The sequence below is a fragment of the Cyanistes caeruleus genome, chromosome 35, assembly GCF_971803275.1.
Source record: "Cyanistes caeruleus chromosome 35, bCyaCae1.hap1.1, whole genome shotgun sequence".
Taxonomy (NCBI): Eukaryota; Metazoa; Chordata; class Aves; order Passeriformes; family Paridae; genus Cyanistes; species Cyanistes caeruleus.
In genome coordinates this window covers 443,787-456,443 of record NC_141736.1, presented here as the reverse complement: position 1 = coordinate 456,443, position 12,657 = coordinate 443,787, and the positions used below count along the sequence as shown (strand labels likewise).

The 12,657-nt window shown below is 59.2% G+C and overlaps 1 protein-coding gene across 1 annotated transcript; it reads right to left on the bottom strand.

Annotated features, from left to right (window-relative positions):
• Nucleotides 1-371: 371 nt before the first annotated feature.
• Nucleotides 372-8,030, bottom strand: RDH8 (retinol dehydrogenase 8). The gene is made up of 6 exons (XM_086871241.1): nt 7,925-8,030; nt 5,778-5,939; nt 3,959-4,138; nt 2,977-3,070; nt 2,080-2,263; nt 372-1,513 (listed from the first exon to the last, which is right to left on the bottom strand). Exons 1-6 carry the CDS (start codon nt 8,028-8,030, stop codon nt 1,289-1,291), a joined length of 951 nt encoding a protein of 316 aa, XP_086727367.1. The 3' UTR covers nt 372-1,288.
• Between the last annotated feature and the right edge of the window lie 4,627 nt (nt 8,031-12,657).

The window sequence follows — 12,657 nt, the reverse complement described above, 5'->3', positions numbered from 1 at the left end:
GGGACCGCCCCCCCCCAATAAAAATTCCCAAAAAATTCCCAAAAAATTCCCAAAATTCCCCCCAGGAATCCCGGAACTCCCGGCGCGACAGTGAAGGCCAAGGCGCGGCTGTGGGAGGAGCCCCGGCTTTAATGGAAACCCCTCGAAATTCCCAAAAATCCCCCCAAAATTCCACCAAAATCCCCAAAAATTCCATCAAAACCCCCCCAAAACACCCTAAAAAACCCCCCCAAAAAAACCCAAAAAAAAACCCCAAAAAAACCCAAAAAAAACCCCAAAACTCCCGGATTTTGCCCCAAAACTCCCGGATTTCAACCCAAAAACCCCCAAATTTTTGGGGTTCCTCAACCTGGGATGGCTCAAAGCCCCCTGAGGACACCCAACTTCCGCTGAGACCCCCCAAACCCAAAACAACCCCAAAAAACCACCAAAAAAACCCCAAAATATCCCAAAAAATCCCCAAAAAAAACCCCCAAAAAATCCCAAAAAATCAAAAAAAAATCCCCAAAAAATCCCAAAAAACCCCCAAAAAAACCCAAAAAATCCCAAAAAATCCATTTTTCTCCCCAAAACCTCGGGGATTTTTGGGGTTCCTCAGACGGGGGTGACGCGGCGGCGGCAGCAGCGGCAGGTGAGGCACCTCAGCGCCGCCAGGCTCAGGTGGAACCCCCAAAACCCCCCCAAACCCCCAAAAAACAACCTCAAAACTCCCCAAAAAACCCAAAAAACAACCCCAAAACTCCCAAATTTTTGGGGTTCCTCAACCTGGGATGGCTCAAAGCCACCTGAGGACACCCAACTTCTGCCGAGACCCCCCAAACCCAAAACAACCCCAAAACAACCCCCAAAAAACCCAAATAAAATGCAAAAAAAAATCCAAAAAAACCCCAAAAAATCCATTTTTCTCCCCAAAACCTCGGGGATTTTTGGGGTTCCTCAGACGGGGGTGACGCGGCGGCGGCATCAGCGGCAGGTGAGGAACCTCAGCGCCGCCAGGCTCAGGTGGAACCCCCAAAACCCCCCCAAACCCCCAAAAAACAACCTCAAAACTCCTCAAAAAAACCAAAAAACAACCCCAAAACTCCCAAATTTTTGGGGTTCCTCAACCTGGGATGGCTCAAAGCCACCTGAGGACACCCAACTTCTGCCGAGACCCCCCAAACCCAAAACAACCCCAAAACAACCCCCAAAAAACCCAAATAAAATGCAAAAAAAATCAAAAAAAACCCCAAAAAAATCCCAAAAAATCCATTTTTCTCCCCAAAACCTCGGGGATTTTTGGGGTTCCTCAGACGGGGGTGACGCGGCGGCGGCAGCAGCGGCAGGTGAGGCACCTCAGCGCCGCCAGGCTCAGGTGGAACGCGGGCCCGAGGTCGAAGAGGAGGCGCTGGAAGGTTCTGACCCCCAAATCCCCGCGGGGGTCGGCGAAGCGCAGAGCCAGGAGAGGGGAGTACAGGGGGTTGGTGGGGGTCCGGAATGGGGGGCGGGGGGCGCCGATCACAGCAGCGATGGCCTGGGGGGGACACGGGTCAGGGGCACCCCAAAAATCCCCAAAAAACCCCAAAAAAATCCATCCCAGATGGCCCAAAAACCAAAAAAAATCTGCTCAGAAATGGTCAAAATGCCCCAAAATGGAGCCAGAAACACTAAAAAACCTTGAAATTCCCCCAGAATTTTGGTCTGGGGTCTCCAATCTCTGGGGGGGACACGGGTCAGGGGGACCCCAAAAAACCCAAAAAAATTCCACCCCAGATGGCCCAAAAAACACCGAAAATCCGCTCAGAAATGGTCAAAAATCCACCCAAAAAGGCTCAAAGTGCCCCAAAACTCCACCTGAAAACCTCCCAGGATTTGGGTCTGGGGTCTCCAATCTCTGGGGTGGGGACACGGGGGAGGGGGACCCCAAAAAAATCCATCCCGGGTACCCCAAAAAACACCAAAATTCCCCCCAGAAAATCCCAAAAAATTCCCAAAAAATCCCCCAAAAATTACAAAAAAATCCCAAAAAAATTCCCAAAAAATTCCCAAAAAATTCCCAAAAAATTCCCAAAAAATTCCCCAAATTTCCCCAATCCTCACCTGCGCCACCTCCTCGGGGCTCTGGCCGAAGGTGTCGAACACCTGGCGGCTGGCGGGCAGGTAAACCTCACGGAAATAGCGCAGAGTCTCGGGATCCGTTCCCGGGAATTCCGATTTTTCCACCTCCTGCAGGACCTTGCGCTCGAACTCGGTGTTCACCGGGCCCGGCTCCACCAGAGACACGCTGGAACGGGATTTTATTGGGATTTTATTGGGATTTATTGGGATTTTATTGGGATTTATTGGGATTTTTTTGAGATTTTTTTTGGCATTTTTTTGAGAATTTATTGGGATTTTTTTGGTATTTTTTAAGGATTTATTGGGATTTTATTGGGATTTATTGGGATTTTTTTGAGATTTTTTTTGGATTTTTTTGAGAATTTATTGGGATTTTTTTGAGAATTTTTTAAGGATTTATTGGGATTTTTTGGAGATTTTTTGGGTTTTTTTTAAGGATTTATTGGGAATTTTTTTGGTATTTTTTGGTATTTTTTGGAGAATTTATTGGGATTTTTTGGAGATTTTTTGAGAATTTTTTAAGCATTTATTGGGATTTTTTTGAGATTTTTTTTTATTTTTTTGAGAATTTATTGGGATTTTTTTGGTATTTTTTAAGGATTTATTGGGATTTTTTTGAGATTTTTTAAGGATTTATTGGGATTTTTTTGAGATTTTTGGGGGGGAATTTGGGGGGATTTATTGGGGTTTTTTTTGACGATTTTTGGGGGTATTTTTTAGGATTTGGGGGGATTTTTGGGAGGTAATTTTGAGGTGATTTTTAGGGTGATTTGAGCTGATTTGAGGCTGATTTTTGGGGTGATTTCAGCTCATTTTTGGGGCTGATTTGAGCTGATTTTTGGGGTGATTTCAGCTGATTTTGGGGTCCCCCGCACTCACAAGACGTTGAACTGCAGCAGCTGCACCGCCAGGCTCTCACACAGCCCCTCCACGGCGAACTTGGAGGCCGAGTAGATGTCGTTGAAAACGACCCCTGGGGACACCCCAAAATATTTTGGGGTGTCGGGAAAGGATTTGGGGGTCTCAAAACCCCCAAAATTTGGGGTTTGGGGAAGGTTTGGAGCCTCCCAGGGGGTCCCAGGGGGATTTTCGGGAGCTTTTTTTGGGGTCAGGGAGGTTTAAAAATCAAACCTGGGAAATTTGGGGGATTTGGGGAGGGTTTGGGGTCTCGATCCCCCCAAAAATTTGGGGTCTGGGAGGGGTTTGGAGGTCTCGATCCCCCCAAAATTTGGGGTCTGGGTGGGGTTTGGAGGTCTCGATCCCCCCAAAATTTGGGGTCTGGGTGGGGTTTGGGGGTCTCGATCCCCCCAAAATTTGGGGTCTGGGTGGGGTTTGGGGGTCTCGATCCCCCCAAAATTCGGCTTTGAGACCCCAAAATTTGGCCTCAAGGAGGATTTTTGAGGCCCCAAACCCAAATTTGGGGTTCCCGAGGAGAATTTGGGGTTCCCGAGGAGGATTTTGGGGTACCCGAGGAGGATTTGGGGTTCCCAAGGAGGATTTCGGGGTCCTTGGAGGATTTTGGGTGGATTTGGGGTGGATTTGGGGTGGATTTGGGGTGGATTTGGGGCTGCCCACCACCGACATCCCCAGGGGGGGGTTTTTTGAGTTCCCAAACCCGAATTTGGGGTTCCCGGGGAGGATTTGGGGTTCCCAAGGAGGATTTGGGGTGGATTTGGGGTGGATTTGGGGAGGATTTGGGGTTCCCAAGGAGGATTTGGGGAGGATTTGGGGTGGATTTGGGGTGGATTTGGGGTGGATTTGGGGTGGATTTGGAGCTGCCCACCACCGACATCCCCAGGGCGGGGTTTTTTGAGTTCCCAAACCCGAATTTGGGGTCCCGAAGCCGAATTTGGGGTCTCACCCTGCAGCCCCATGATGCTGCTGACCACCACGATGTGGCCGCTGCGGCGCCGCTTCATTTGGGGGAGCAGGGCCTGGGCCAGGCGCAGCACCCCGAAAACGTTGGTGTCGAAGACGCGCTGCACCTGCGGCCCCGAGGCGCTTTCCAGGGGTCCCACCATCCCCACCCCGGCGTTGTTCACTGCGGGGCCGCGGGGAGAGGGTCGGGGAGAGCCCCAAAAACCCCCAAATCCCCACCAAAATCGGCCCCTGGGGCTCGGAGATGCCCAAATCTTAGAAAATCCCGTTAAATCTGAGTAAAATCCTCCCCAGGATCCGCTGAAAATCCAGCCTGGGAGGGGGAGTTAAAAGTTCGCTGGTTGTTGTTTGGGGAATGTCCTGGAAACTGAGATGAAACTACCCCGAAATCACAAAAATCACCCCAAAACCACAAAAATCACCCCAAAACCACACCAAAAATCACAAAAACCACCCCAAAATCACAAAAATCACCCCAAAACCACCCCAAAAATCACAAAAACCACCCCAAAACCACCCCAAAAATCACAAAACCCACCCCAAAATCACAAAAATCAACCCAAAACCACACCAAAAATCACAAAAACCATCCCAAAACCACCCCAAAAATCACAAAAACCACCCCAAAATCACAAAAACCACCCCAAAACCACCCCAAAATCACAAAAACCATCCCAAAACCACCCCAAAAATCACAAAAACCACCCCAAAATCACAAAAACCACCCCAAAATCACCCCAAAATCACAAAAATCACCCCAAACCCACCCCAAAATCACAAAAACCACCCCAAAACCACCCCAAAAATCACAAAACCCACCCCAAAATCCCTGATAACCACCCCGAAAAACCCCAAACCCCCCAAAATCTCCCAAATCCCCCCCAACCCTCCCCAAATCTTCAATAACCACCCCAAAAAAAACCCCAAAATCCCCGATAACCCCAAAACCCCCTGAAATCTCCCAAATCCCCCCCAAATCCCTGCCAATCCCCCCCAAAAAACCCAAAATCCTCAATAACCGCCCCAAAACCCCCCCAAATCCACCAAAAACTCCCCCAAACCCACCCAAAAACTCCCCAAAATCCCCTCAAACCCACTGAAAACTCCCCAAAACCCCCAAAAATCTCAATAACCACCCCAAAAAAACCCCAAAATCCCCGATAACCGCCCCAAAACCCCTCAAATCCACCAAAAACTCCCCAAACCCACCCCAAAACCCCCAAAAATCTCAATAACCACCCCCAAAAAAACCCCAAAATTCACAATAACCGCCCCAAACCCCCCCAAACCCCCAAAAATCTCAATAACCACCCCAAAAAACCCCCAAAATCCCCAATAACCGCCCCAAAACCCCCCCAAATCCACCAAGAACTCCCCAAACCCACCCCAAAACCCCCAAAAATCTCAATAACCACCCCAAAAAAACCCCAAAATCCCCGATAACCGCCCCAAAACCCCCCCAAATCCACCAAGAACTCCCCAAAACCCCCCCAAAAACTCCCCAAAATCCCCTCAAACCCACTGAAAACTCCCCAAAACCCCCAAAAATCTCAATAACCACCCCAAAAAACCCCCAAAATCCCCAATAAACGCCCCAAACCCCCCCAAATCCACCAAGAACTCCCCAAACCCACCCCAAAACCCCCAAAAATCTCAATAACCACCCCAAAAAAACCCCAAAATCCCCGATAACCGCCCCAAAACCCCCAAAATCTCAATAACCACCCCAAAAAAACCCCAAAATTTCCAATAACCGCCCCAAAACCCCCGGAAATCTCCCAAATCCCCCCCAAATTTCTCACCCACGACGTCCACGCGCCCCCCCGGGACCCCCCCCAGGCACTCGGCCACGGAGCTGTCGCTGGTGACATCGAGGCGCAGAATCCTCAGGGTGTCCCCAAGGGTGGCCCCGGCCGCCTCCTCCAGCGGCCCCCGGCGCGACAGGTCCCGCATGGTGGCCAGGACTGAGCCCCAAAATCACTCAGGGGTCCCCAAAAAACCCAAAAAACCCCATTAGGGGTCCCAAAAATCCATCTGGGATCCCAAAAAACCCCAAAAATCCATCAGGAATCCCAAAAATCCCATTAGAGACCCCCCCTCCCAAACTGGCCGTGACAGGTCCCGCATGGTGGCCAGGACTGAGCCCCAAAATCACTCAGGGGTCCCCAAAATCACTCAGGGGTCCCCAAAATCACTCAGGGGTCCCAAAAACCCCCAAAATCCCACCGGGGATCCCAAAAATCCCATTAGAGACCCCCCCTCTCAAACTGGCCGTGACAGGTCCCACATGGTGGCCAGGACTGAGCCCCAAAATCACTCAGGGGTCCCCAAAATCACTCAGGGGTCCCCAAAAATTCATCAGGGGTCCCAAAAAAACCCCAAAACCTGGCAGGGGTCCCAAAAATCCATCCGGGATCCCAAAATCCCACCGGGGGTCCCAAAATCCCGAGGTGTTGGGGACAATCCCGGGGTGTCCCCTCCCCCTTCCCTCCTGGGATTTCCCGCGTCCCCTCCCGCCTTGGGGACATTTGGGGACCGCCCTGACCCCTTTAGGGACCCCCCCTGACCCCTTTGGGGACACCCCTGACCCCTCTGGGGACCCCCCTGTCCTTGGTGACACTTCTGGGGACACCCCGACCCCTCTGGGGACCCCCCTGACCCCTTTAAGGACCCCCCTGACCCCTCTGGGGACCCCCCTGACCCCTTTGGTGACCCCCCTGACCCCTCTGGGGACGCCCCCTGACCCCTTTAGGGACCCCCCTGACTCCTCTGGGGACCCCCCCGACCCCTTTGGGGACCCCCCTGGCCCCTTTGGGGACCCCCCTGACTCCTCTGGGGACCCCCCCGACCCCTTTGGGGACCCCCCTGGCCCCTTTGGGGACCCCCCGGCTCTTCTGGGGACCCCCCTGACCCCTTTAGAGACCCCCCTGACTCCTCTGGGGACCCCCCCGACCCCTTTAGGGACCCCCCTGACTCCTCTGGGGACCCCCCCGACCCCTTTGGGGACCCCCCTGGCCCCTTTGGGGACCCCCCGGCTCTTCTGGGGACCCCCCTGACCCCTTTAGAGACCCCCCTGACCCCCTGGGGACCCCCCCCTGACCCCTTTGGGGACCCCCCTGACCCCCCTGACCCCCCTGGGGATCCCCCTGACCCCTCTGGGGACCCCCCCGACCCCCCTGGGGACCCCCCCGACCCCCCTGGGGACCTCCGTGACCCCTCTGGGGACCCCCCCGGTCCCTCTGGGGACCCCCCTAACCCCTCTGGGGACCCCCCTGACCCCTTTAGGGACCCCCCTGACCCCCTTGGGGCCCCCCCCGGCCCCTCTGGGGACCCCCCCGGCCCCTCTGGGGACCCCCCTGACCCCTTTGGTGACCCCCCTGACCCCTCTGGGGACGCCCCCTGACCCCTTTAGGGACCCCCCCTGACCCCTCTGGGGACCCCCCTGAACCCCCTGGGGACCCCCCTGACCCCTTTAGGGACCCCCTCACCCCCCTGGTGACCCCCCCGGCCCCTCTGGGGACCCCCTGACCCCTTTAGGGACCCCCCTAACCCCCCTGGGGACCCCCCTGACCCCCTGGGGACCCCCCCTGACCCCTTTAGGGACCCCCCTGACCCCCTTGGGGCCCCCCCCGGCCCTTCTGGGGACCCCCCTGACCCCTCTGGTGACCCCCCCGGCCCCTCTGGGGACCCCCCTGACCCCTCTGGGGACCCCTCTGAGCCCCTGGGGACCCCCCTGTCCCCCCTGGGGACCCCCCCTGCCCCCTCTGGGGACCCCCTGACCCCCCTGGGGACCCCCCTGACCCCTTTAGGGACCCCCTGACCCCCCTGGGGACCCCCCTGACCCCTTTAGGGACCCCCCCTGCCCCCTCTGGGGACCCCCCTGACCCCTTTAGGGACCCCCCTGACCCCCTTGGGGACCCCCCCGGCCCCTCTGGGGACCCCCCCTCACCCAGGTATCGTTTCTGGGGGTCCCGGGCGAGCCGCACGGCCAGGGCCAGCCCGATGCCCGAGGAGCAGCCGGTGACAAGGACAGTCCGGGCCGGGGGGGCGGCCATGGTGTCACCTCCCCCCCCCCGCCAGCACCGGCAAAAGGCGCTTAACGGGATCAGCGGGCACGTGACCCCGGGAACGGGGCCAGAACCGGGGCCGGAACCGGGAGCGGGGCCAGAACCGGGGCCAGAACCGGGGCCGGAACCGGGAGCGGGGCCAGAACCGGGAGCGGGGCCAGAACCGGGGCCGGAACCGGGGCCAGAACCGGGAGCGGGGCCAGAACCGGGGCCGGAACCGGGAGCGGGGGGTGGGGGTCACACCCGGGAGCGGGGTCACACCGGGATCAGAACCGGGATCAGAACCGGGAGCGGGGGGTGGGGGTCACACCGGGATCGGGGCCAGAACCGGGATCAGAGCCGGGATCAGCACCGGGATCGGGGTCACACCGGGATCGGGATCAGCACCGGGATCAGCACGGGGAGCGGGGCCAGAACCGGGATCAGAACCGGGATCGGGATCAGCACCGGGATCAGCACCGGGAGCGGGGCCAGAACCGGGATCAGAACCGGGAGTGGGGGGTGGGGTCACACCCGGGATCGGGGTCACACCGGGATCGGGATCAGAGCCGGGATCGGCACCGGGATCGGGGGGTGGGGGTCAGCACCGGGAGCGGGGTCAGCACCGGGATCAGACCCAGGATCGGGGTCACACCGGGAGCGGGGGGTGGGGGTCACACCCGGGATCGGGGTCACACCGGGATCAGAACCGGGGTCAGAACCGGGAGCGGGGCCAGAACCGGGATCAGCACCGGGATCGGGGGGTGGGGATCAGCACCGGGAGCGGGGCCAGAACCGGGATCAGAGCCGGGATCAGCACCGGGATCGGGGTCACACCCGGGATCGGGATCAGCACCGGGATCAGCACCGGGAGCGGGGCCAGAACCGGGATCAGAGCCGGGATCAGCACCGGGATCGGGGTCACACCCGGGATCGGGATCAGCACCGGGATCAGCACGGGGAGCGGGGCCAAAACCGGGGCCAGAACCGGGAGCGGGGCCAGAACCGGCAGCGGGGCCAGAACCGGGATCAGAACCGGGATCGGGGGGTGGGGGTCACACCCGGGAGCGGGGTCACACCGGGATCGGGATCAGAGCCGGGATCGGGGTCACACCGGGATCAGAACCGGGATCAGCACCGGGATCGGGGTCACACCGGGAGCGGGGGGTGGGGGTCAGCACCGGGATCGGGGCCAGAACCGGGATCAGAGCCGGGAACACCGGGACCACCTGGACCGGGCTCCGAGCTCCGGGACCGGACACCGGGACCACCCGGACCGGACACCGGGACCGGACACCGGGATCACCCGGACCGGACACCGCGACCACCCGGACCGGACACCGGGACCGGACACCGGGACCACCCGGACCGGACACCGGGACCGGACACCGGGACCACCCGGACCGGACACCGGGACCGGACACCGGGACCACCCGGACCGGACACCGGGACCGGACACCGGGATCACCCGGACCGGACACCGGGACCGGACACCGGGATCACCCGGACCGGACACCGGGACCGGACACCGGGACCGGACACCGGGATCACCCGGACCGGACACCGCGACCACCCGGACCGGACACCGGGACCGGACACCGGGACCACCCGGACCGGACACCGCGACCACCCGGACCGGACACCGGGACCGGACACCGGGACCACCGGGACCACCCGGACCGGGCTCTGAGCTCCGGTACCGAGCACCGGGGACCCCCGAGAGCCCCCCGGGAGCCCCCCAGGAGCCCGGGATGTCCCCCCAGCCCCACGGGCCGGTCCCGGCAGGGAGCAGGAGGGTCCCCGGGGAGAGGGGAGAGGGGAGGAGGAGGAGGAGGAGGAGGAGGAGGTGAGGATGAGGAGGAGGAAGAGCTGAGGATGAGCAGGAAGGTGAGGATGAGGAGGATGAGGAGGAGGAGGATGAGGAGGAGGAGGAGGAAGAGCTGAGGATGAGCAGGAAGGTGAGGATGATGAGGAGGATGAGGAAGAAGAGGTGAAGATGATGAGGAGGAGGAGGAAGAGCTGAGGAGGAAGAGGAGATGAGCAGGAAGGTGAGGATGATGATGATGAGGAAGAAGAGGTGAGGAGGAGGAAGAGCTGAGGAGGAAGAGGAGATGAGGAGCAGGAAGGTGAGGATGATGTTGATGATGATGAGGAAGAAGAGGTGAGGAGGAGGAGGAGGAAGAGCTGAGGAGGAAGAAGAGATGAGGATGAGCAGGAAGGTGAGGATGATGATGATGATGAGGAAGAAGAGGTGAGGATGATGAGGAGGAAGAGGAAGAAGAGATGAGGAGGAAGAGGAAGAAGAGCTGAGGATGAGCAGGAAGGTGAGGATGAGGATGAGGAAGAGGTGAGGAAGAAGAGGAGGAGGAGGATGAGGAAGAAGAGAAAGATGATGATGAGGAGGAAAAAGAGCTGAGGATGATGATGATGAGGAGGAGGAAGAAGAACAGGTGAGGAGGAGCAGGAAGGTGAGGATGAGGAGGATGAGGAAGAAGAGGTGAGGATAACGATGAGGAGGAAGGTGAGGATGAGGAGGAGCAGAAAGAAGAGGTGATGATGATGAGGAGGAGGAGGAAGAAGAGGAGGATGAGGATGAGGAGGAGGAAGAGCTGAGAAGGAGCAGGAAGGTGAGGATGATGATGATGAGGAGGAGGAGGAGGAAGAAGAAGAGGAGGAGGATGAGGATGAGGAGGAAGAGCTGAGGAGGAGTAGGAAGGTGAGGATGAGGATGAGGATGAGGAGGAGGAAGAGGAGGATGAGGAGGAGGAAGAGCTGAGGAGGAGCAGGAAGGTGAGGATGATGATGATGAGGAAGAAGAGGAGGATGAGGAGCAGGAAGATGATGATGAGGATGAGGAGGAGGAGGAGGAAGAGCTGAGGAGGAGCAGGAAGGTGAGGATGATGAGGAGGAGGAGGAGGAAGAGCTGAGGAGGAGCAGGAAGGTGAGGATGATGATGATGATGAGGAAGAAGAGGAGGATGAGGAGGAGCAGGAAGGTGAGGATGATGATGATGATGAGGAAGAAGAGGAGGATGAGGAGGAGCAGGAAGGTGAGGATGAGGATGAGGAGGAGGAAGAGGAGGATGAGGAGGAGGAAGAGCTGAGGAGGAGCAGGAAGGTGAGGATGATGATGATGAGGAAGAAGAGGAGGATGAGGAGCAGGAAGGTGAGGATGATGATGATGATGATGATGATGAGGAGGAGGAGGAGGAGGAGGAAGAGCCCTGGGTGTGCCTGAAACTCCCGCCCGGTCACATGGGGAAACCGCGCCAGGAACCGGAGCGGAGCCCGGAGGTACCGCGGGGACACCGGGGGGGAACACCGGGGGGGACACGGGGACACCGGGGGGGACACCGGGGGGGGACACGGGGACACCGGGGGGGACACCGGGGGGGACACGGGGACACCGGGGGAGGGACACCGGGGGGGGGGACACGGGGACACCGGGGGGGACACCGGGGGGGGACACGGGGACAGTCCCCAAACCCCCCCGTGGTGGGGGAGGGGTCCCGCAGCTCCTCGGGGGGGATGGGGGGGGGGAGGGGACCCCAAAAATTTTGTGTCCCCCCCCCCCGTAGGATGTCACCCCCCCCCTCCCGCGCTGGTGACAATTTTTGGGGGGTGGCGGTGACAAAAAGCGCCCGGTGTCACCTCGGGGGGGGCGGGGGGAGGGGGGACACGGAGCCCCCTCCCCACTGAAGGGGACAAAGGGGGGGTGGGGGGAGGGGGGGGTTGGGAGGGTGGGGGGAGGGGGGGGTTGGGGGGTGGGGGAGGGGAAGCGCGGTCGGGGCGCGACGGAAACGCCTCCGGTGCCTCCCGCGCCTCGGGGGGGGGGGAGGGGTGGCACCTGTCACCGCGTCCGTCTGTCCCCTCCTGTCCCCTCCTGTCCCGTGTCCGTCTGTCCTCGTGTCCGTCTGTCCGTCTGTCCCCTCCTGTCCCCTCCTGTCCGCTCCTGTCACCGCGTCCGTCTGTCCCCGTGTCCGTCTGTCCCCGTCTGTCCCCTCCTGTCCCCTCTTGTCCCCTCCTGTCCGTCTGTCCCCGTGTCCGTCTGTCCCCTCCTGTCCCCTCCTGTCCGTCTGTCCCCTCCTGTCCCCTCCTGTCCGCTCCTGTCACCGTGTCCGTCTGTCCCCATCTCACCAACCCCCCAACCCAACCCCCAAAATCCCATTTTCTCACCCCAAACCCCTCCAAACCCCCCCAAACCCCCCCAAATCCCCTCTCCCCCACCCCCAAACCCCCCCAAACCCCCCCAAATCCCCTCTCCCCACCCCAAAACTCCCCCAAAACTCCCCCGAGCCCCCCAAATCCCCTCTCCCCCACCCCCCAACCCCCCCAAACCCCCCCCAAATCCCCCCAAAACCCCCCCAAACCCCCCCAAATCCCCTCTCCCCACCCCAAACCCCCCCAAATCCCCTCTCCCCCCCCCAAACCCCCCCAAACCCCCCCAAACCCCCCCAAATCCCCTCTCCCCACCCCCCAACCCCCCCAAATCCCCTCTCCCCACCCCAAAACCCCCCCAAACCCCCCCAAATCCCCCCAAATTCCCTCTCCCCCACCCCAAATCCCCCCCAAACCCCCCCAAATCCCCCCCAAATCCCCCCCAAACCCCCCCAAACCCCCTCTCCCCTCCCCCACAG